This window comes from Sciurus vulgaris (genome assembly GCF_902686455.1).
Source record: "Sciurus vulgaris genome assembly, chromosome: 7".
Taxonomy (NCBI): domain Eukaryota; kingdom Metazoa; phylum Chordata; class Mammalia; order Rodentia; family Sciuridae; genus Sciurus; species Sciurus vulgaris.
In genome coordinates this window covers 48,496,322-48,520,437 of record NC_136467.1, presented here as the reverse complement: position 1 = coordinate 48,520,437, position 24,116 = coordinate 48,496,322, and the positions used below count along the sequence as shown (strand labels likewise).

At 35.2% G+C, this 24,116-nt stretch overlaps 1 protein-coding gene across 6 annotated transcripts; it reads left to right on the top strand.

Moving 5' to 3' along the window:
• Positions 1-704: 704 nt before the first annotated feature.
• Positions 705-23,950, top strand: RWDD1 (RWD domain containing 1). 6 transcript variants are annotated; one of them, XM_079146299.1, is made up of 10 exons: positions 705-944; positions 1,753-1,961; positions 2,174-2,299; positions 3,317-3,431; positions 8,344-8,409; positions 12,949-13,079; positions 16,841-16,984; positions 17,641-17,773; positions 18,615-18,677; positions 21,041-23,950. In XM_079146299.1, the coding sequence occupies exons 7-10, from the start codon at positions 16,859-16,861 to the stop codon at positions 21,160-21,162; spliced, it is 444 nt and encodes a 147-aa protein (XP_079002425.1). In that variant the 5' UTR covers positions 705-944; positions 1,753-1,961; positions 2,174-2,299; positions 3,317-3,431; positions 8,344-8,409; positions 12,949-13,079; positions 16,841-16,858; the 3' UTR covers positions 21,163-23,950. The 6 variants fall into 6 exon arrangements, with proteins under 6 accessions (XP_079002425.1, XP_079002424.1, XP_079002427.1 ...); XM_079146298.1 differs by lacking the exon at positions 1,753-1,961; XM_079146301.1 differs by lacking the exon at positions 2,174-2,299.
• Positions 23,951-24,116: the final 166 nt, after the last annotated feature.

The following is a 24,116-nucleotide window of genomic DNA, read 5'->3' as shown; positions in this document are numbered from 1 at the left end:
TTTACCGTTCGGCAAATTGCACACGGCATATCAAAACTGACACCTACAGCCTCTTCATCAACTCACAGAAATACGTCATCACAGACGTGTTTATCATATGCACGCCGAGTTCTTTCACAAATTAAAAAACGAGGTCTAACAATCTGAACCTAGAGGTCCGATTCCCGGATCCCCGTGGATTTTCCCCCGATCCACCTCTACTTGTTAAGCAGCAGGGCCCAGCGTCCCACGCATTAGCAGAGCTTCTGCCATTCCGCTTCTCCGCCTCTACGTGGGTCCCAGGCTTTTCGCTCAGCTCCTTATGAAGCCCAGCAATTTGAACTTCTAGAAGCGCAGAAATGACCTGAACCTCACCAACAGTACACACTAAGCTGGGCATGCGCCTAGCTTCAGCAGCAGGTAAACCAGAAACCGCAAAAAAGCGCAAGTTCGCGGTTGTCCCCACCGCCCACCACTAGACAGCGTCCCACCAGACGCGCGAAGTGAACTTTCAGCCCAGACACATCGAACGAAGATGCCTCGCTGAGGGCTTCTCAGGCGCAGGCCCGGGAAAGCCCAGCAGCGGCCCTAGGTGTCCTTAGCGAATGCCAGACCGGATGCATCTAGGAGCCCAGCAAATGTTGAGCAGGCGTGGAAGAGGCGGCAAGTCAGTGTCCCGCTGGCCAGGCTGAATGAGTCGAACGCGGCACTAGGGCTCAGGCGGAGAGCGACGCGGGGTTGTGGCTCAGCAGGCCCGGCCTGGCTTTGGTCTGCGGGACTTCCAGCCGGAGACTCTGCGCCTGCGCCCGCCCGACAACCGGCGCGGCCGCGGTTTGAGCGGCAGCGCGCTCCCTGGTATCGGGGCGACCCATGGGTAGCAGCGAGGGCCACGATGACAGATTACGGCGAAGAGCAGCGCAATGAGCTGGAGGCTCTCGAGTCCATCTACCCCGATTCCTTCACAGGTGACTTTCGCGGCCGCGAGCCCGCAGCTGCCTCGAGGATGAGTGGGACGGGGCAGGATCCGCTTCAGGCCTCGGTCTCCGGGTCTGGGGTGGAGAAGGGATCATGGGTCCGCGTGGCCACTTCGCCCGCCACTCACCTCAAGTTTTTCAGCCACTTTGCCAGGAATTTAATGGCTGTTTCCCCTTTTCCGCTTGTTCACTGAGATCTGAAAGTCCGGGTGAGGCTTGTGAGGACCCTGGAGACTGTCAGGCCTGGAATTGGGTCGAGAGCACGTTGCTTTCCATGTAACCTATATCCACCCAAGATTCAGTGAAATACGCCAAAAGATACTCCAAATGAGATTAGTTTTTCCAGAACCACAAAGGTGTGAGTTTTAGTGTATTCACCCCTAACTCGATAGAAGCTGTTTTTCATCGGATGATGTGTGAAAATTTGTGGGATTCCGAGTGCTCTTCTTAGAGTAACGTAGGATCAGTGTTGACAGTAGCATAGTCCCTGGACTTTGTCGACCTTTTTTCTTAAAAAGAGAAAGAAAAAGAAAAAAGAAAAACACACCACCCGCCTCCCCGACATTCTTCAAAATGCCTCGTGAATGATGTGGCCCGAATTTCTGTTCCGCTGTAGTTTCATAGGTTGTTAGACTGGTATGGATACTAGACATTATCTAGTCTGAGACTTTTTTCTTGCTACAAGCAAGATAATGGAGGCTCAGGAAAGGTAAGGACTTGCTTTGGGACCACCCCCGAGTTAGTGGCAGGGCTGGAACTAAGTAATTAGGTCCGGAACTCTTTCCTTTTCCTTTTTCAGGCTTTGGGGCTTGGGATCCAGTTCCAACTGATATGAGGGGGAGCAGATTACTTGTCGGTTGGGCTAAGATAAAATATTAGTGAGAAGTTCATCAGATATATTTTAAAGGAAGAGAATTCTTCGGTATGAGTCATGCTTCAGTTGATTCTGAAAGTGCTATAAGATAATTCAATCAGTATAGCTTCTCTCGGATTTGAAAAGCAGTCAAGGTAAGGCCAGTATGAATGAGGAGGCATTCCCCATCCCTTCCTTTGAGTGCTGCCCATCATCGATTGTCAGATTTTAGAGTGTAAGATATTTTACTTTAAGTCATAAACTCCAACCCCTCTCCCTTTCCTTGTTTAGCTTAGTTTTTTTTCTTGTTTCCACCTTTTGACCACTGCTTGCAATGGTAGCAAATTTTGTTCTGCTTTGCCAACAGGCAGAAGTGTCAGCTACCCCTGTATAGTTCCAGTCCTGTTCATGTTCTCTCTCACCAGCAGTACAACTGTGCTGTGAGGATGTTAAGGGGATGAGTGAAGAGGGGTTTGAGAGTGTCCTTACCTGGGTGAGTGTGTATGGAGTCTGGCTCCCTTCTCTATCCTTGCTTATATGTCAATGCCTAAATATAATAGAACACCAGTGGCAGTTGTTGGGTATATTCTTAATCATAATGTTTGGTCATTTCTAATACTTTGGACATATCATAGACATGAACTCTGCAGGCAGAGGCAAAACAGCATAGGGTGTGCTATTCTTTTTCTTTGGATAGTAAGGTATCTCTCACTAAATATTGTGCATATAAATAGAGAAGTGATATGTTTATAGCCTTAAATTAGTTTTGTAAGTATTTCAATTTGTATTAGGCCCTGACAGCTCTTTTGTAGTTCAGTATGTGGAAATTTCATCAGATGCACAGTGCTTGAGGATTCTGAGCCAGGGTAATAAATGAATCTTTTGATGCATTCAAGTGTTCTACAGGTATCCTTTGAGTCTACCTGTCTCTAATTCCTGTCAGCATCCCTATAAGCTTTGCAATAAATAAATTAAAATATCTTGATTTATAGTTCTTAAGGAACTTTGTCTTATGATTATGTTCTTTATGAAATGTCTTAGGTGAAAGGCAGAGGACTTTGAAATAAAATGATTCCATGTTTGATCTTTTGAAATTTTGAGAATTTGCAAGGTTTGCTGTTTTATAGCCTTGTTTTGTGTTGGTTTCCATACTTTTGTATTATTATGCCAGATTTAAGAAAGAGAGCTTGCTTGTGTCAGTTTGCCAAGGAACTAATACATAGTTTTCTAACTTCATTTTGAATCATATTTAATGTTGGATTTGGTAAATGCTTGTTGACATTGACGAACTCCCCACTACAATGGATGACTGAGAGCTAAAGAAAGCAGCATTTGTTAAGTACACATGAGTTTATGTGGGTGCCAAAGAGACACAGTTCCAATGCATAGACCTAGACTAACCTCAGAGCTAACTGGTTTTCTATTTACAAAGACTTTTTGGTCCGGTGTTGCATTTGTTGTGAATTATAACAAATCATAATACAGTTTCTTCTTTTTGCCTATTCTGTAGCTTGATTGCACATTGATCCAACCCTCCTAACAACTAGTCTTCCAAAATTATAAATGGATTCTCCTGATACCACATTCTCCTTCAGTAGTGCTTCACTTGACAAGGTCCTGCTAAGGTAGTAGAATTTGGTTATTTCCGTTTCTGTATCACAATCTCTGGCTGTGGGGAGTTTTGTTGATAAATTGGTTGACATCTAGTGAACCAAAAACCAGTTCCCTTAATTCTGTTTGCCTTGCCAAGAGGTGTACATAATCCTGTATTTATCATGTCAGTCCTCTAAGTAACAACCATTAGCATTTAACAGTTTTATGTCTTAGAGCAGGAATCTCTTGTAAAAGCAGTTTTTCTGAGACATGCTTTTGAACGATTAGATACTCCCTAAAAACCAAGGGGACTTATTTTATATGGGCTTACTGGTTCTTTGTGAAAATCTAAGGTCATTTGTGTGTTCTGCTAATATATCTTTTAGCTATTACCTGTTATCTGTTTTTGGCAAAATCCGTAATTCTCTCCATCTCACCATCATCTCCCTCTATGTCACCTAACATCTCTTCTACCCTTCCATTATGCCCAACAATCTTTTTTTCTCAAAAGTATTTTGATCTACTCATAGTGGTGGAAGTCTGGCATCTGATACTTACTCCAGCTCACAGTAATGCATTATAATGGTATATTCCATCATCAGAACTCAGGATCTCCATCTCTGTTTTTTGTTTTTAATTGCTGCCATACTTTGGTATATTACCCTCCCCCATTTTTAAAAAATAGGTTCAGCTGTGATGGAAAACCCCAAATAACATTAGTTTTTAAAAGCAGAAGTTTATTGCTCTTGTGCATAAAATACTTATGGCAGCTTTAATCCAAAAGTTCCTCAGGGACAAGGCTTCTTCTGATCCAGCTCTCTGTCATCCCTAAGGTGTGCTTTCACCTTCTTGGCCTAGATGATGGTAGTATTCCCTTTCCAGGTAGTAGGACAGATAAAGGAATTAAGGGAGGGGAAAAAAAATGGTGAGAGCCAGCTGTTTCTAAAGGGAGTTTCCTGGAAACTGTCAAAGGACATGTCTGTTTCCATTTTGTTAGGTAAAACTTAGTCATTTCATGAGAAATGGGAAATGTAACTCTTACTCTGGGACTGGTCAATATGCTCAATTAAAAATGGTATAACTAGAACAAGGGGAGAGTCGATATTAGGGGACTAGCAACAAGGTTTCCCAATATTCCTTTTCTTTGTTGCACCTCGTTCCCATTTTTTTCTTTATAGCAACAGCGTGATGTAGTGTCCTTGGACAAATCACATAATCTCTGCAAACCTGTTTCTTTATCTTTTTAATGGAAAATAATATGTGTAAATACTTTATATCCATTAAACAAATATAAGATACTCTTCTAGAAATTTGCCATCTTAATTGTTGATTCTTTTAGTAATGAGGCTTCATAATTCATTGTCTTTATCAACTAACAGTTTTGATTTTCACCTCCGGCTGCATTTGACCATGGGCATTCCTTAGAAATGCCATCTCTAAAATTTTGGCTTCTTAAATTTCTCCTTTTGTCCATAACCTTTGTAGCTCTGTAGTTCTTTCACTGTAATGCTTTTAGATACTTCTTGTCATGATTTCTCATGGAGTGGTAGTTCATCAGCTTTTTTTCTGGTCCATCTTGCCCATATTCAATCTGGCTCACAAGGTTCAATGATATCCAGTGATACTCAGTTCATCGATATTCTTGCCAATATCCCCGTGACCTTTGACTTCCTCATTCACCAAATATTTATTTATATACATTTTTAAAGAATTCAGTAGACTAGAATTCAGTCTAGTCTACTAAGGAAACAGACATAATATAAATTTAGGGGAGAAGGGATAGCCTGAGTTGTTTTGGAGAACAGAGGGGTAATGAATTAACCAGTGAGTGAGACTGGGGGGAGGGGTATTTTAGCAGTGTGTGCAGAAACAGGATTCAGATTTTACAAAGGACAAATGCTTTGTAATTGTTAGGACAAAAAGTGAGAAAGGAGAACCACAGAAAATGAGACTTGACAAGTAAGCAGAGGCTAATCACAGAAAGCCTTGTCAGGGATTTAGATATGATCTTACATGGCAGTAGTTCATTGTCCATTTTTCCCCCATGTTGCTACAAAACTATATAGTACACATTGTAGACATTGCTGTATCAAACCCAGATCCTTATAGTTGGTGTGGTTTCACAAATAAAACCTATTTCATTTACGCATAGTTTCTAGTGTGTTGGCTGTATGATGCCACCCCTTTATCACAACTGATCCCAATATCACATACTGATAGAGAACTGCTGGTATAGGCAGGTAATGATGTGATAAAATCTGCTTGCTAGAAAACTGAGAGACGGTGGGTAGGGTGGGATGGAAGAATTATCCTCCATTTCTTTTTGAAACTTTCTTCCCTTGATTTGTTTAACATTGTTGTCTCTTGATTTTGTTATTACCTCTTGTGGCACTTCTTATAGTCTTTGTCAGTTTTTCTTCTGCTAGCTTTGTGCTTCAAATTGAGAATTCCTTTCAAAGTGAATGTTGACTTTTATCTATTACATTTTCTCTTCCATGATCTTATTTAGTTTGTCACCTCTATAAATGATTCCAAATTGAATTAATGTCCAGTTCTCTTTAGCTCCTTTTGCCTATTTCTGATTGCCTCTGTGACACCTCCAACTGAAAGTACCTCTGTCTTTAAAATATACCATGTCTGATATTTATTTTGTGTTCCTTGTTTGTGTTAGTGGCATCATATTCTCATCCTGCAAACTCAACATCTCATTACCGTCTTAACTTCCTCGTTTCCTGCCATTCCCATGGCTGACAACCTAGTTCAGAACCTCCCTTATTTTTAACTGATGTATTATAGTAGTGACCTAGTTTCATCTGTCTCTAGTCTTACATAATTGTATTTTATACAATTTTAACTATATCACTACTAAAAACTGTTATTATTCCTGCATAAAAGTTAAACTATACTTTTACCTAGTGCTTTTTGTTTACCATATCACTACTAAAAACTGTTGTTATTCCTGCCTAAACTTTAAATTGTATTTTCACCTAGTGTTCTTTGCTTACATAGATATCCTTCAAACAGAAAATATAATTATTCCCTATATGATCCTTTAGCTTTCTGACCTTTATGCTCTTGCTGCCGTGGTACCTTCAGCTATGTTCCCTTTCTCCATCTCTGCCTGCCACCCATGATTTTTCGCTTAACTTATATGGAATTTCTCAGCTAGAAATATATTTTTTCTCTTTAAATGACACTGTGTACATCTATTCAGTTCTGCCATTTGCTAGTTGTAGAACTTTGGGTAAATTATATAAAATCTCTGTGTCTGCATTTCCACATTTTGAAATTGGAATGATGATATATTTAATATTTTCTGAGACACTTTTTATTACATTTTAACATGAACTGATAAAATTATGTGTCATACTTCAATTGGTAGGTTTTTCTTTCTTAGCGGTATACAAAGTAAAGTGTATCTCATACTTGATAGCATCTTAGATTTGGTGAAATACAGTAACAGGATAAAATCACAGTCCTGGTATTAGAATTAAAATATTTTTATGTAAACACATGGCACAGCCACAAAGCAAAGCTAAATGAATGTTAGCTATTATTACCTGGTATAGGATACCCCTGACCAACAGCCTCATGGAATCCTGGAAAATGGAAACAAGTAAAAGTCATTCAGTTGAACTCTTATTTCTAGAGTTGCAGTGTTTATGTTTCATGACATAAAAATGCTGAAATTGGTTGTGAAAGGAAAGAAAAAATGAATCACGTCAAATGTATTTTATACACATTTGTTAAAAAAAGATAAGACCAATTATTATGTAAACTTTATTATAATGAGCTTTCAGTGGCTTTTTCATCATGGACTGGACTGTTTGAGATCTAATCTAGTACAATATGAATTCAATACATCTTTCATCTTCATGACCAAACACCTTTTTAGTAATCATAGATGTTCACCATTGCTTCAAGTACTTTATATTTCAATTTTAAAAGCAAATGTTTAAAAAATGTATTGATAAAATATATTTATGGTGGCTTTGGGAAGTTCTGGGTACTAAAAGCCAAGTAGTTTTCATAGTGACTTCTTGAGTGATTCCTTGCTCTTTCTTTTCAGAAAGTGTGCAGATCTGCTGCCAACTTTGGCAGATGCCAGTGCTTTCCAGGCATGAAGTAAGGCATAGGCTTTCCTCACAGGCTTAGCCACCCTGCTTGTAGCTTGAAGTTTCCTTGGTTACTTTTCACCTGGTTTTGAATCAGTTTCCTTTGTGTCTCCTCTTTTCTTTCATTAGTTTAGTCCTTTTCATTAAGCCAACATTTATTGATCCTGCCAGGCATTGATCTAGGAGGTCTCTTAGAGTTTTAAAAATATTTTTATGGGGAAACAGATGATAAAAAGAGATATAGTATTAATTAAATATGAGGCTGTAAAATGATTTATAAAGTTTTCTTATGTAAATGTTGACTTACATGTCTTGTTTAATTATAAGCAATTTAATGTTTTGATTCATAGCTAATTCCTTTTATAATTCCATGAAAGATGGTAGAGGCTTAGTATCTGTGAAAGGATTAAGCTTGATTATACTTAACAATATGGAAAATAACAAAAAGTATACAAGTTAGTGACAACATGAATTATCAGTGGGCAGTGTCTGGTGTGAAACATCAAACTCTTTGCCTTTCTATTTGAGCTTTTTAGGAGTGGAATTTTTCAAATGTAGGTAATAAACGTTAAATTACTTAATACTTTAATTCATTTGGTGAAACAGAAACACAGGTTACTAAAGATATTTCTTTGTAGATTAAAGAAACTCAATTTGCATAGAAAATTGATGTAGGTTTTATCATTTCAGTATTCTTTTCAGTCTGTATTTGTGGAAATGAAAATAAAGGCTAGGAAGCAGTTTTGAGCCTGGGTAGTGGTAAAGTGCTAATAAGGAAGAGCATCTGCCATAGTAAGCAGAATAATAATATCTGTGTATTTTCTTGCAGTATTATCAGAAAATCCACCCAGTTTCACCATTACTGTGACATCTGAGGCTGGAGAAAATGATGAAAGTAAGTTTCATAAAAATACTTGTGGTTTTTGTAAGCTTCTTTCTCAGAAATTTCACTCATTCGGCTGCCATTGTGTTAGGCATTGCAGGTGTGAAGGTGCCAAGGTGCTGTAAAGAATCTAACATGAATGTTGTTTGTTTCTAGTTGATATTTCCTGTGTAAACATAATTTCTAGAAAAATAGGAAGTTGATGTAATATAGTCTTGCACGATATGCTTCACTTTACAAATAAAACAGACAAATAAGCAGTATAGCAGATAGAGAAATGGTGGGAGATTTTTGCCTAAAATAAGACTTTGCATACAAATGTTTTTCAGTGGCCATGTGGTATTACATTGAATGATGATTATTTTGCATGACTATTTTTCATACTAAACATTTAGATTGTCAATTGGACATTGCTGTTATAAATGAAACAGGATATGTACCTACCTGTATATTTTCTCTCTTTCTCTTAAAGCAGCTACAAAATCAAAAGTCAAAATTCACTTAAATTTGGTGAATAATCAAGGGAATGGCATCTGAAGTTCATTTCTACCTTTAGAGTAGCTCAGTTAATATAGTGCTTTGACAAAAATGATATGTAAGTTGGCATTAGTCCCAAGACTATTTTTTCCCTGTTAGGCTGGTGAGTAAGAGCCAGTTTTAATGTTCTCACTTGATAACTCTGAATCTGTCCTGTACATTTGAAAATAAGGTGAGCACTAAAATATTTTGAAATCTGAATGAAAAAGATTTGGATATAGTTACTTATTACTAAACTGATAATGAATATACTCTTATAGGTAGGTAAGTTAAAAGTGCCTATGCTATATCAAAATAAGTAAATATTGTGCCCTCTGCTCGTCACTATTTGAAATTTTTCTTTATAAAGAAGTTGGTGAAGGGCTGGGGATATAGCTTAGTTGGTAGAGTACTTGCCTCCCAAGCACAAGGCCCTGGTTTTAATCCTCAGCACTGCAAAAAAAAAAAAAATAAAAGAAGTTGGTGACATTATTTGAGCACCATATGATGCAAATTATGGTGCAACAGAGCTCATTGATAAAAGAACCCAGAAATATAAATTTTCTTTAAGATTATACTTAAATGAAAAATAAAATTGAAAAATTCCTGCGTGTTGTTCCCATATTCTGAGTAATAGTTGTTTGGTTTTTGTTTTTTTCTTTGGTGGGTACTGGGGAAACTCTGGGGACTTGACCACTGAGCCACATCCCTAGACCTATTTTATATTTTATTTAAAGACAGGGTCTCACTGAGTTGCTTAGTGCCTTGCTTTTGCTGAGGCTGACTTTGAACTCAAGATCTTCCTGCCTCAGCCTCCATATTTAGGAGTTAATAATATCTCTATTATAATAGTTCTATACAGTTCATCATTCCTGATTTGAGAAAGACCTTTAAAATTTGTTTGAAACAATACCTAGATTATACCTATTTTTGTTCCAAAACTTCATTTTAATGAACCAACTAGTAGAAAAGCAGGCAAATGGAATGGATGTATAATTTCTAGAGGCACCATTAAAAATAATTGTTTAAAAAATTAAGCTCACTAATAATTGAAAAGGTATATTAAAATTAAAATATTATTCGTGTCATCCAGCACAGTATCAATATTGATAAGGAGATAGCAGTATGCTCTCGGGAGTGAGTATAAATTGATACACATGTTTAGGAAAGCAATTGAATTTTCATTCATTCATTAGTGAAGCATGAGATTTAAAAGTATTTGTATCCTTGGTAAGTATTTACTGATGGAATATTTATTCTAAGTAAAATTTTGTGCACAAATAATATACATATGTTATAATCATAGTTTATATCTTAACCAATAAGTTGTGGCCTTCTTATTATAATAGAAGTATGCTTGTATTTGATATTTAAGGAATTGGAGGAATGCATTTATGATATATGATCATATACATACATATATTGTGTAATGATTAAATCATGCGCAGTATTATGAGTATGACTAATAATAATGTTGTGCTATAATTTTGTTTGAAATGTAAATATGTATATATATAAACATACTTTAAAGTATAGTTTTAGAAATATTTCTGAGTTTTTTTTTTTTTAAATAATTGTACTAAAATGGTTACCTTGAGCTCTTCCCAGTGATAGGATTACTTGTGATTTTATTTTGTCTTATATTCCTAAATCTTCTATAATGAATAATTGGTATTTCTAATAGTACAATCAATAAATATTTTGTTAAAACTTTATTTCTTCAAAACGGTAAATGCATTTTAATACACCTACAGGGTGGAATTCAATTTACCATTATGTAAAATATGTATTAAAGAATATTCTCAGGATAATGATAATGAAACAAATAAATTACAAAACTACACCAACAGTAGAGGAAAGAACTATTATGCCAACAATGGTGAATTTTAGGTGTTTATTTAAAATATTTTTGTGGTGATATCATTTAATATTAATCTTAGCAATTTTTAAGTACATAATACATTATTATTGGACTGGAGAATAATTCAGTGTTAGAGCACTTGCCTAGCATGTGCAAGGCCCTAAGTTCTAGCACCACAAAAACAAAAACAAAAGCATTATTATTAACTAGAATCACCATGATGTATAGTTGATCTACAGAATTTATTCATTCTTTCTGAAACTTTATACCATATAATAAACATCGCCCCACCCCAGTATCATTTGTAAAAGGTCTCAATTTTTCATTTCAGTCTTCCTTTTTTCAATCGTTAAGTTTTACTGATCTTTTCTCATATTTTTCTGACCCATGTTTCATTTATTTCCACTCTGATTTTTATTATTTCTTTCCTACTGCTAATTTTGTGCTTATTTTTTTTTTTTTCTCCTTCATAATTCCTTGATGCGTAAAGTTAGGTTGTTTGAGACTTTTTCCTTTTTGATGGAGGCATTCGTTGTCATGAACTTCCCTGCTTAAAACTGCTTTTGCCATAACCCACAAGTGTTGGTGTGTTGTATTTTCATTTTCATTTGGCTCCAGATATTTTGATTTCCATTTTAATTTTTTCTTTGACAAATTGTGTTTTTAAATGCTGGGGTTGGGGGAATTGGGAGAGATATTGGCCAAAGGGTACCTAGGTTCTCTGCAAGATGAATAAGTTTATGAGCTTAAGTATTCTTACCATACATGAAATAAAAATTATAGCTATGGGAGGTGATGGTGATGGTTATGTTAATTGACTTGACTTGACCATGGTAATCATTTTATAATACATATGTATTTTAAAACATCATGTTGAACACCTTAAATATAAATAATTTTATTTGTCAAGTATATCTCAAGAAACCTGAGGAAAAATAAAAATAAATTCTTAGTTTTGCAATAAAATTAGAAATGTGTTTAAAAAGGAAGAAAGATGAATGTCAGGAGACATTGATATTATATCTTCCTGATGCTTAGCACTCAATCCTTTGTATTGCTTTACTCATAAAATTCTTTATTGACATCATACACAAAGATTAAAATACAATATCAGACCTGCAAATTTTAAGGTTCCTTTTCCTCTCCTTGTATGGAGAGCCATGTGGATTTGAGTTACTTCACCAAAATCAGGTTTTTATGAAAATGTGTGTTACAAGAAAGTTGAACTCTAGGCAAAAGATCAAAAGTAATAAAACTTTTAATAGAAAATGCATAGCAATATTGCTTAACTTAATATTGCCTGGTGGAATAAAGAACTCACTGAGTTAGGCTGCAGAGGGACAGCTTGCACTAATGAGCCCTTAAGAATTTCATTTCTAGTCGGGAGCAGTGGCACACACCTGTAATCCTAGTGGCTCAGGAGGCCAAGACAGGAGGATCTCAAGTTCAAAGCCAGCCCCAGCAAAAGTGAGGTGCTAAGCAACTCAGTGAGAACCTATCTCTGAAGTAAAATATAAAATAGGGCTGGGGATGTGGCTTAGTGGTTGAGTGCCGCTGAGTTCAATCTCCAATACCCCCCAAAAAGAATTTCATTTCTGCACAAGTGTCAGATCTGTAAAATGGCATAAGTCAAAAGATCTAGTAAGAATATATAGCTGAATTAGGTTAAGCATTTACAGATAATTTCTTTAAGTGTCCAGTTCAGAAGTCTAGCAATGTCCTGTTGTTATTGTGCAGATATAAATATAGATTTCAGGGCTGGAACCATATCTGTCTCTGATAGAGGCTAAAATGAGCCTATGACAGTATTTTTTTTTTTTTTTAATGCTCATTGATTTTTGTTAACCTTAGGGAAGATTTAAAAAAAAAAATAGGTTTTGTCCATCTTCTTTTTCAGAAAAGCAGTATAGTAAAATGCCAGTTGGTGGTCAATGTATTTCATGTTTAAGAAGTGATTTTGGGTATTTCTTTAATTTGTTTCACTTATGTTTTTGTTGTATATTTTGTTTATACTAGTGATTTTCTATCTGGTCTCTTAGTAGCCTTAGTTTTCATTGTAGGAAAATCTATTGCTACTTTTCATTGGCACATTGTAAATGAATTACTGATTCAACAAAAATACCAGTCTTTATACTTGTGATGTATTCATATCAAACTCTTATCTTGTGTCTTAGCTGTTCAGACTACTCTCAAGTTTACATACAGTGAAAAATACCCAGATGAAGCTCCCCTTTATGAAATATTCTCCCAGGAAAACCTAGAAGATAATGATGTCTCAGACATTTTAAAATTATTAGCAGTACAGGTAAGGAAATAGTTTTGTTTTACAGTGGTGTTATTATTTCATTGGCCCTAATTATTATACATCAATTTAAGAGTTAGAAAAATGTCATTAAATGTTTAAGTAGTATATTTACCAAACCAAATTCAAGATTCATTCAAAGCATCTTTATTTTTGTTTCCCACTGCCCCTTTAAAGTTTGAGTAATAGAAGGTGTCCTCATGTGTCTGTTTAAAGCTCAGTCAGTTCCATGACTTATCTGTTCTCTTTAAATGATAAAAAAGCCCAACATGTACGTTAAGTTGTAAACACAGTTCTGATTTGGTTCTTGGAGTTTCTAATCACATGTGAGTGTGTGTTACTAGGGATCAGACCACAGGATCTCACACATGCTAGGCAAGTAGTCTACCCCTGAGTGACATCCCCAGCTCTTTTAAAATTTTGTTTTGAGACAAATTCTTGCTAAGTTGCCTAGGCTGGCCTCAAACTTTTAACCCTCTTGCCTCTTGCAGTCTTCCTTCCTCAGCCTCCCAGGTAGCTGGGATTTAGGTGTATGCCACCATGCTCAGCAAAAATTCCAACTTAGAAAAAAAATAAAGCTTCTATCCCCTCTCACCTATTATTATAGGTTAGTAGCCTGCAGTCTGGGAAGACGCCTGTGATTTTTTTTTCCCCTGTATGGCTCTTCCTCACTATGCTTAGAAACACCAATAATGGCTTATAACCCCTCCAAGAGGGAAGACTTGTGTAGAAGAAAAAAATGAATATTGGGAAGTTCTTACTGGATTAGTTCTGTGTAGGGTGGACTCTCCACAATGAGGCTTAGCAGGTAGCTAAAGTTCCCTTATGCTTGTGTAGAAAGTTTTCATGGGTTCTTTAGATACAATAAGGAAGACAAGTGAAAGATTTACTCTACCATCTTAAAATCCAAAGTCCTAATTTTGTTTATTTCTAAGAATTGTTAAAAAACATGTCTTAACTTTAGATGTGACTTATATATTCTAAGGACCAATGGTCCTCTGAATGATGATTTTATAACAAAAGTATAGGGATCAATTAGAGAATGAGGCACGAAAGAAGGTCTGTCAGGAAGAAGTTGTTTATGCTGATTCTGGGCCCTGTTCATACTTTTCTCAGCATGAAATTATAGTAATTCTAATGTAATTTGGCTTAGCATATTTCATTTTAAAACATTGTAGAAGACCTGGGATGATTATGCTGTATTCTGTTAGTCACACATTAATGTTCATTATTCAATCTGAGAGAATTTTTCCATGTGTTTAGTATATCATTTGTACTCCAGCTCTCTTTCAAAAAGATGGTTTTGATTTCTTTGACACTTATCTGAGATCAGATGTGTTGAGGGAATATTTGTACTAAAAAACTCAAAAAAGTCATGAAGAAAATAAAAATGACTCAAACCCACCAATTGGGTAGTTATCTTTTATTTATGATATAGTGCCTGATATTTTTTCCTTATACTTATATCCATAGATTCCTTTCCCACCTCAAGTTGAATCATTCCATCCATAATGGTTCATAACATCTCCTTTGTCACATGATAGTGTATGTGGTCATCTTTCCATTTCAGTGAAACATACACATATATGAACCATTATTTTTGATAGCTGCATAAAATTTCATTGTACGTATATGTAATTACACATATCATTTTTGCTTTATTTAATATACAATTCTTTCACCATTCTTATTTATCACTATTTATAAATCCTTAGAGCAGATGCTCCATTATATCGCTAGTGACCTGGCACGCAGGAGGTACTCAAAGGTTTGTTGAATAAATGAAAAGAATGAATTATTACGAGTCTGGCATTTTCTTGAAGTCAGATTGCTAGATCAAAGGGTTTGCATGTTTAATAATTTCATTCTTACTGCCAAATTGACCTTCAAAATGATTTTGCCAATTTATGACCTCACGGTAGCCTTTCAGGTATGTTTTCCCAGTTTGTAATATTCCAAACTGAAATTTGCTAAACTGGATATTGTCATTTAGAATGTTGACAAGATGAAAATGGTATATAGTTATAATTTACATTTCTCTAAATGCTAGTGATGTGGAACTAGCATGATTTCTGAGTTGCGTAGTATCCATGACTGTTTATTCATTTATTTATTTTTGCTGTTCTATTGAAATACTTAATTTTTATAAAAGATACCTTACTGGAATTTGTTAATGAAATGTGTCAAGCATTAGGTTGAGTGACACCATCCCTGGTCTCACAAATTTTATACTCTGTTGAGGAATTTGGACTGGCAAACTGGAAATCATTATTCTGTGTGAAAAATGCAATGATGGTGAAGTTCAGGATTGTATGGATGGTCATAGACTTGAAACACTAGAGAAGCTTCCAAGAGGAAGTTGAGAACTGAAGGAAGAGCTTTCGAGGACATAAAGGGAATAGAAGAGTTTCAAGATAAAGGATCAAGATTGCTAAAGGAGGGGAGAGAGACAAAGAGATACAGAGAGATTCTTCCCAGAACTTCCAGTTAAATTCAACAGCATCAGTTGAATTTAAAATTCAAAACGGATAGTGACAAGAGATGAAACTAAAGAAGACGCTCCATTCTTTGGAAGGGTTAAACTGTTTAAAAATATGGACTTGGCCCTGATTGGTTTGGGAAGCTGTTGAGGAAAGCAAGAGACTGACGAGATTGTTTTATGGTGCTTTAGCATATAAATTAGATTAGCTGTGTATCTGTGTATGTAGAGTGGTCTAGAGAGGTTATGTCTGGGGCAAGGTCATAGGTTTAAGAAGACCAGTTGAAGTTTCTTGTAGTATTCCAAACTGAAAATGATGGTGTCCTGGGCTAGAGTATTAACAATGTAGATCGAAAACAATGGGCAGAACAACAGAGTAGAAGATGATATGATTTGCTGAGATTGAGAATCAGGAATGGATTTTGTGGAGAATGTGATATTTTAGTATTGAAGTGACTGTTGGATAGTAAGTCACCATCTAGTGGGCAGTTTCAATATGGGTTTGACACTTAGGAGAGACTCTTATAAATTTAGGATGCTTAGCATAGATGCACTGCATTAAGGAGGATTATAGGAGTTGGCTTTGGAGGACCCAGCTGATGAGACACCAACTCATGTTGCCGAGGCCAGCCTTGCGCAAAGATGTACTTAAGGATCTCTGCTTCTGGGAGTAAGATTCTGACTAGTAAGTTTGAAAATGATTTTTTAAAAAAATCTATTTTGTTGTATTCTGCCTTCAAACAACCAGCTTTATAATGGCCTGTCTTTGAGTTATATTCCTTTCATGAGTTGGAGATGCTTTTACATTTAGTTTTAATCCATTTGAAACATAAAGAAAAAAGGTAACAAAAAAAATACAAAAGTACCCAGCCTTGATTATTGTAATAGATTTAAAAATCAAACTGCTCTCAAAATTCTATTCATTTTTTTTTTAGCTTTTAATACTCAAAAGAACAAAAATACTGAGAAATGCTTGAGAAAAGTTGTTACTCATACTGTAGGAAAAGGTACTCTGAATTCTACCTCTGATTATTAAACAGAATTTACTGAAATATATGTTTTATGTTGGGTATGGCAAATTACATGACTTAGTATAAGATCTCATTATTCATATATACAGTCACTTCTTAACATGTTCATTTATCCAAGTGTATGAATATATGGTGTAACTGAATTGTAATCATGTTAGAAACATGTCTATAGTGATTACACTAAAACATTTTTTCCTGGGCTAGTTTCTATTTTTCTGAGAAGTGTGTTTTTTACCCCCTTTTTTGTTACATAGGCTGAAGAAAATCTTGGTATGGTGATGATCTTTACTCTAGTGACAGCTGTGCAAGAAAAATTAAATGAAATAGTAGATCAGATAAAAACTAGAAGAGAAGAAGAAAAAAAACAAAAAGAAAGAGAAGCAGAAGAAGCAGAAAAGGTACATTAAAAGCCTTTTTCTTGTTCATTATTCTTTGTTGTTGGTTGGTTAATTCATTTGGTTTTTCTCTTGGAATTTTCAATTTTTTTGTAATTATAAAAACAAAAAAAATTTATAATTTTTTGTGTAAGAGTAAAAATTTATGTCTCATTTGGTTGGTGGAATAACATGAGTAATGAATTCTAATCAGTTAGATTAGTAAAGCTTATACAAGTAAAACCAAGAAATATGTTATTTCACTTATCACATAGAGTTTAGAATGATAAAGTCCCTCTACAATGATCTGAGAATCTCAAATTCTGAAATGAAGTGGAAAAAACATGTATTCAAAGCATATTAAAACTGACAGCAACATTCTTCTTAATGGTAAATATCTGTGGTAAATATAATAAATACATTGTGTATTTTTTTTTGTTTTTATTTTTGTTTTTTATAATAAGAATAAAACAGTGAGCTTTTCCAGAAGTTGCCAAAACCAATGAAAGTATCCAGGGTAGGCAGAAATCAGATTAAATGTTTCAAAATTTTAAACATCAATTTTTATATATTTCTCTTATAATTTGTTGTACTTATTTATCTAGAAGATATCATCATTAGGCTTTATTTATTAAACTGTCCTGTCAATCTGGTGACTTATGTCATTTTTATTTTCTAAGCAATTATTCCATGGCACTCCTGTTACAATAGAGAATTTCTTAAGTTGGAAGGCCAAGTTTGATGCAGAACTTTTGGAAATTAAAAAGAAACGGATGAAAGAAGAAGAGCAAGCAGGAAAAAATAAATTAAGTGGTATGGTGTTCCCATAATTTTTTTTGTTGCCCTCAAACACTCTGGTGTCTTCTTTATGTAGCAAGAGGATCATTTGAACATATTTTTATAAGAAAATAATATATAGGCATCTAGGACAAAAATAGAAAATATATAAACATGATGGTATTTCTTCACATATAATTTATAATTATTTTTTTCCTCCAGTACTGGGGATTGAATCCAGGGACCTTCTACCACCGAACCATGTCCCCAGCCCTTTTTCATTTTTTATTTTGAGATGGGGTCACACTAAGATGACAAGGCTAGTCTTTTTTGTTTTGTTTTTAATTTTTTTTTAGATGTCGATAGACCTTTATTTTTTCATTTATTTTTATGTGGTGCTGAGAATCAAACCTAGTGCCTCACACATGCTAGGCAAGTGCTGTACCACCGAGCCACAATCCCAGCCCCACAAAGCTCGTCTTAATTGTGATCCTTCTGCTTCAGCCTCCCAACTAGCTAGAATTACAGGCATGTTTCACTGTACCTGGTTATGATGAATTTTTATGTCTGATCTCTGGTACAAACATTATAAATAATAGATCTTGAAATACAGGGATTTTTAAGATAATAAGCCTTAGATAGAGGCAATCTTATTGTTTTTCTAGGATTCTTAAGACAGACGAGGTTTTTCACTTATTCCATTTTAATGTAAATATATTCATATGTCTCCTAGCTACTGATTGAGTTCATAAATTTATTGAAATTTGCAGGAAAATGGATTCTCAGACTTGTTTTCCTGAGTTAATATTTTTTCAGTGTTCATAGGGAAAGTGAAGGAATACTATGCCATTTAAGTTAAATATACTTTGTCTTTTAGGGAAACAGCTGTTTGAAACAGATCATAATCTTGACACATCTGATATCCAGTTCTTGGAGGATGGTAAGATAATATTACAATTCTATATGTATATAATGTTGCCTTTAATTTTAAACCATAAAGATTAAAGTGATAATGTGAATTTTTCTTCCCCCAAAATTCTAATAGTTGGTCAGCTTATACATTTGAACTGAATTTTTTAATTCTACAACAATGTACTATTTAAAAGTTTTATGATAACTTAAGCAATTTCAAGTTAGGAATAGATAGATAATTATGGTCACATTAGTCTCTAATAATTAGTAAACAGGGCCATTGTGACTCATATGACCTGTTTCCCCAACATTTCTAGTATCACAGCTGTATGGAAACTGTATTCCGTAGTCTCTCATGGAGCTGGGAAAAACCTCAGATGTAGAACTCCTAGTATTTCCTCTCTTGCTGCCTTTGGAGTGTCTTGTCCCCCTTGCTTTCTTCTCCTCTTTTTTCTCCTACCCCTTACCCTCTTTTGGTCTTCCAGCTATCCATTATCCATCCACCCACTCACAAATATTTATTGCATATCTTGGACACTGGAGAATATAGCAGAGAATAGTACAAAGCAGTTTCCTGCCCTCCATGGAGTTTGTGGCCTACTTATATTTTTAAACTTTATTCCACACTTAGGTACATCTCTAATAGGACCCTAGGTTTCTGTACTTTGTGAAATTTCTGCAAGGTTGACCTTGCTAGTTGGGGATCTTGTAACTTCTGGACTTTCAATCTAATTCTGCCTTATCTACCATAGAAGGTTAGAATTATTCAAGGTGTTATCTTTATGGAAGGTTAAGAAGCAATGCTGAAGTGGGCCACTGCTAAATCATTCTTTGTAACCTTGTTGGTACTCACCTTTTAAAAAAAATGTATCTTATTACATTCTCTGTAGCAGATTTTAAATTGTCTAAATGAAAAATAGGGGCTGGTATTGTCGCTCAATGGGAGAGCACTTGCCTAGCATGTGTGCAGCGCTCAGTTTGATTCTCAGCACCATATACAAATAAAAAAATTAATGTCCATCAAAAACTAAATGAAAAAACAAAAAAGATTTTTATAGTCTGGGGGGAAAAAAAAGTTAAAAACCCAGAAAGGCTGTTCTTTTTCTTTTCTTTCTTTCTTTTTTTTTTTTTTTTTTTTTTTGAGAAATACTAACTCCAAAGGTTCATCTCATTCTCTCTTACACAAGTTTTAGTGTCACTCATTCTTAATATCTTTCTGTTTGTATGGATAAGGTACCTCTTCATATCCAATAAGTTACCAAAACATACCTATTGATTTTGCCTCTGAAATGTCTTCCCATCACTTTTCTTATTTGAAGGTTTTATAATTTTTACCTGGACTTTTGTGCTATCCTCTTAAATTATTTCCTCAAATCTCTTCCTCCTCCTAATATCCTTATCTGTGTTATAGTTGCTGCCTCTAAGATGGCATTTCTAAAACCTATATTTAATCATGAAACCTGTCTTTTGAAGTCCTTTCATGATTTTACTTGGAAAAAAAGGTTGACTTATGGAATCCTCAGTCAGACCCTTATCCATGTTATCTCTAGGTATTTTTCCTGAAAAAACTTGCCTTCCAATTAGAAGTATTCAAGGTTTTACTCTTATTCCCTGCCTTTGTATATACTTCTACCCAGAATTGCTTTAACCTGACCTTTATTCTTGGTGGATTCAGATTTATCATGAAGATATTTTCATATCTTCATCTGCTTATGAAGCCTTTACTACTTCTTCCAGAGACAGTTATTCTTTGACCTTGGCTTAGCATTTTGTATTTTTATTAGAACTGCCATAGGCATGAAGCAAGACTTTTTCTGTTTATATTCTTATTAAAATGAATGTCAGTAAATAGAGTCTGTGAGGGAAGGAAGGTTACAATGTGGTGATTCAAGATATCTATAATATCCTGTATTTATCTACTTCAGAAAAAGTGAAGAGAGATGTTTAATGTGGAGGCTGGCTATTTTTTATTGTAGAGCTCAGACATGTGGAATCTTGAAAAGTGATTCTATTGGTTACAAGGAGAACTGGGTGAAAGAAAAGGTCGTTACATCTGCCAATTAATTAACAAGTATAAAAGATATTCCTGGTACAAGTCTCATTGATAGTCAACTTTGTGTAACCAGGACAACATATCTTCATTATATAATATACATTCTATAATAAGCCCTTAAAAACAACAGATTTTTAAACTGTGACCTGGAGGAAGAAAATTGCTGTTAAAGTGTTGAGAGTCTACTGACGAATAAAGATGTGATCTGCACTCATAGTGGGATTTCATAACTGATACCTCATATGTACATTGAAAAGTTTCTGTCTGGTACTCCAGTGAGTTATATCTTTTGTTCTTGAGTGTAAGACTGAAAGTGAATTTTGTTTTGCTTCTTGCAGCTGGAAACAATGTGGAGGTAGATGAGTCTTTGTTCCAGGAAATGGATGACTTGGAGCTGGAGGATGATGAAGATGATCCAGACTATAATCCCGCTGACCCAGGGAGTGACTCCGCAGACTAATGGACTGTCCCCATCTACAGAGAAGCTTGACTGCCACAGCATCTGTGGCTATGCCTAGAGGGTTTTGATTTTCCTTTCTTTTTTTCTAAGAAAAAAAAAAATAATTTTCAGGAGAATATTCTTCTGATCACTTTCATCATTGAACTTAATAAACTGACCTTAAAGTTTCAAATATAAAATGTTCACTTCTTCTAATTGATGAGCAGAAGGTAACATATTTAAAGTCATTTAGTGTTGGAGAAAGATCCTGCTTATAACACCAAGACTTGAAGGTAGGCTGAAGGTAGGCTGCTGCATGTACATGTGTGGGTCTACATGAGGAATCAGAATAACTTAGAATTTCTATGCTGGAGATGGTTGTTACTTTTGGATTCTAAGTGTTGTCATACTGTATAAAGTATTAGAAGGCTGAGGTGAATAGAGCATTATTCCTAGATTTTAGCCTTCTGGCACAATAAATTTAAGTCTTATTAAAACCAGAGCCCATATTATAGGCAGAAAAAAAAAAAAAAAATGAACTTTACTATAATAGTGGTATTTAAGTCAGAATTTGTGGTATTTTTAAGATGTTTACTCTTAGGCCACTTCTCAGGTTAGATTTATGTAAGTCCCAATCTGCATTTTAAAATAGTGAAAATTGCATACCAGTTCTATAGGTGATTCTGATGCACACTCTTGATTGAACTACTGTTCTGCAGTTGTGAAGTCTGTATGTTTTAGTGTTTTCCCTATTGCTTTCTAATTAGCCAGTCTGAAGGGGTCTGAATTCTAAGGGTTACACACTGTGTGCAAGAGAAACACACATCAACCTCCATACAAGTGTAAGACTGTCTTTATATTAATTTGAAATGATTGACTTGGGGGTACCATATGGGAGAACCAGGCTTCATGTGAGTTTTCTGGTCTTTTGCAGCTTTGGAGGATAGAACCAACCCCAGTGGAAATCACTTGTACTATTGCAAAGAGCTGCCTTCAGTCAAAAAATACATATGCCACATACCGCAAACAAAACTGTATCAATCCCACATTGATGTTTGAACTTTTATGATTAAAAACCAGATTATCATTGGGAAATTTAATACTTTTTCAAGGAAACTTCTGGTCATTCTTTATTCCAGAGCACTAGAACACAGTAGCAGATAGAGATCCAAAAATTGTTATGTGAGGTTTTGTTTTTCCTAAAAGATCCTGCTGGAAACTGTTTAGTAGTTGCATGAGAACCTGGAAGAAGCTGTCTAATTGAGACTAAAATAGCAGTGAAGAGCAGTGTGGTACTGAGGTCAGTGAAGACTTGACCTCAAGGTCAAGAATAATTTCTGGGACTAGGGTTGTGGCTCAGTAGTAAGGTGCTTGCCTAGCATGTGTGAGGCCCTGAATTCAATCCCCAGCACTGCAAAAAAAAAAAAAAAAAGTTTTGCTTCTCCCCTTCATATTGTTTTTAAGGATCAGTTTTATACATTTCCTCCAGGTATTGAAATGGAATTTCTACTTTAGTCATTTCAGACTATAGGCAAAATATACTGATAAAATGAACATAACCTGGTTAGTTCTAATAACACTTCCAAGTCTTTTCATATAAGTATTAAATTTGCCATTGACTTTATTCTGGAAATTAAACCAAGATTCAGCTTCTCAAACCAGAGCACACAAACTCCCAGGATGTGCAATGGCATGACTAGTGGTATATGAAGCAATAATTAGTGCATCATGGATTATCAGGTTTTTTTTTTTTGGATTTGGGCACAGTTTGTTTTAACTTTTCTACTTGAGCCAAATTGTATAAAATTTTCACTAGGTTAAAAATAAACAACTCTATATTCATTACTGTATACTGTAGTATTGCTGTCACAGAGTAAGCACCTAATATTGCTGAATGAATGAATTATGAAGTAGAATGCAAAATTATGTATTTCAAAAGATAAAACATGAGAATTCAAAGAAATTTTCTTTTTGCCATCTGCATCTTTGGACAATATTAGATTCCACATTACTTCTTGCTCTTTTGCCAGTCGGGCTATCTTAGGGAAAAGGTTGAACAAGTTCTGCTCTAAGACAACACAATGGGTACATGGACATTGCCTGCTTCGGGTAAAACCAAGGGGAGTGATCAGTCACATCTCAATGAAAAGAATGAATTTATTGATAGTACTGTCACAAACTCAAGATATATGTGCTAAGAAGGAAAGAAGCGCATTGTTGGATTCCAGAAAAAAAAAATGATTGCGGGTATTCAGTATTTGTGTGCTAGCCCTTTGTTAGGTGTGTTGAGGTACAAATGAAAAGCAGGCAAACTGCCTCAATAGGTAACAGTATTTGTCTTTTGAAGAATATACATGTCAGACAGTAAAAGTAGGAGACATTGTATGATTTTGTGCCAAAACGAATCACACACTTCAATAACTGTAGGGAGTGATTTTAGAGACCATTGAATGGTAAAGATTTTCAGAAGAGATGACATGTAAAATGTGAATTTGTGTAACTGTAAAGGTGAATGACATCAGTTTGCTATTTTAGGAACTTTGTCAGAGTAACATTTAAAATGCTGCTAAAAAGGTATATTGTTAAGTTTTCAGGTTTCATTTCAAGTGAATTCATGTTACCTTTTGGTTAAGTTATTGTGTCAGAGAGTGGCTAATGGGGTTATTTTACTTGTTGGTCAAACTCATCAAAAGACTTATTAAAAAAAAAAAAAAGCTTGTCATCCAAGAGAAATGCCCCTTGATGATTAAATCTTACATCTAAATTTAGTTTGCATTATCCTATATAAGTAACTGACTCTCAACCCAGTTTGAATTTTTTGATTCAACTTTTTAAAATTTCATTTTCAAAAACACTATGAAAAGCAAGAAAGATACACACAAATTTACTTTGTTTTTGCTGATTAGGAATGTTTACTTTAAAATATCTGTTAAATAAACTTTGTTATTGAGCCAGTAAGGTTAACAGCTGATTCA

Bases quoted from the DNA above. Each gene is read 5' to 3' on its own strand.
- RWDD1 (XM_079146297.1), top strand. From the start codon at position 872: ATGACAGATTACGGCGAAGAGCAGCGCAATGAGCTGGAGGCTCTCGAG. The intron at 16,985-17,640 runs GTACATTAAAAG...TTATTTTCTAAG, and splicing joins AAGCAGAAGAAGCAGAAAAG to CAATTATTCCATGGCACTCC. The intron at 17,774-18,614 runs GTATGGTGTTCC...TTTGTCTTTTAG, and splicing joins AGGAAAAAATAAATTAAGTG to GGAAACAGCTGTTTGAAACA.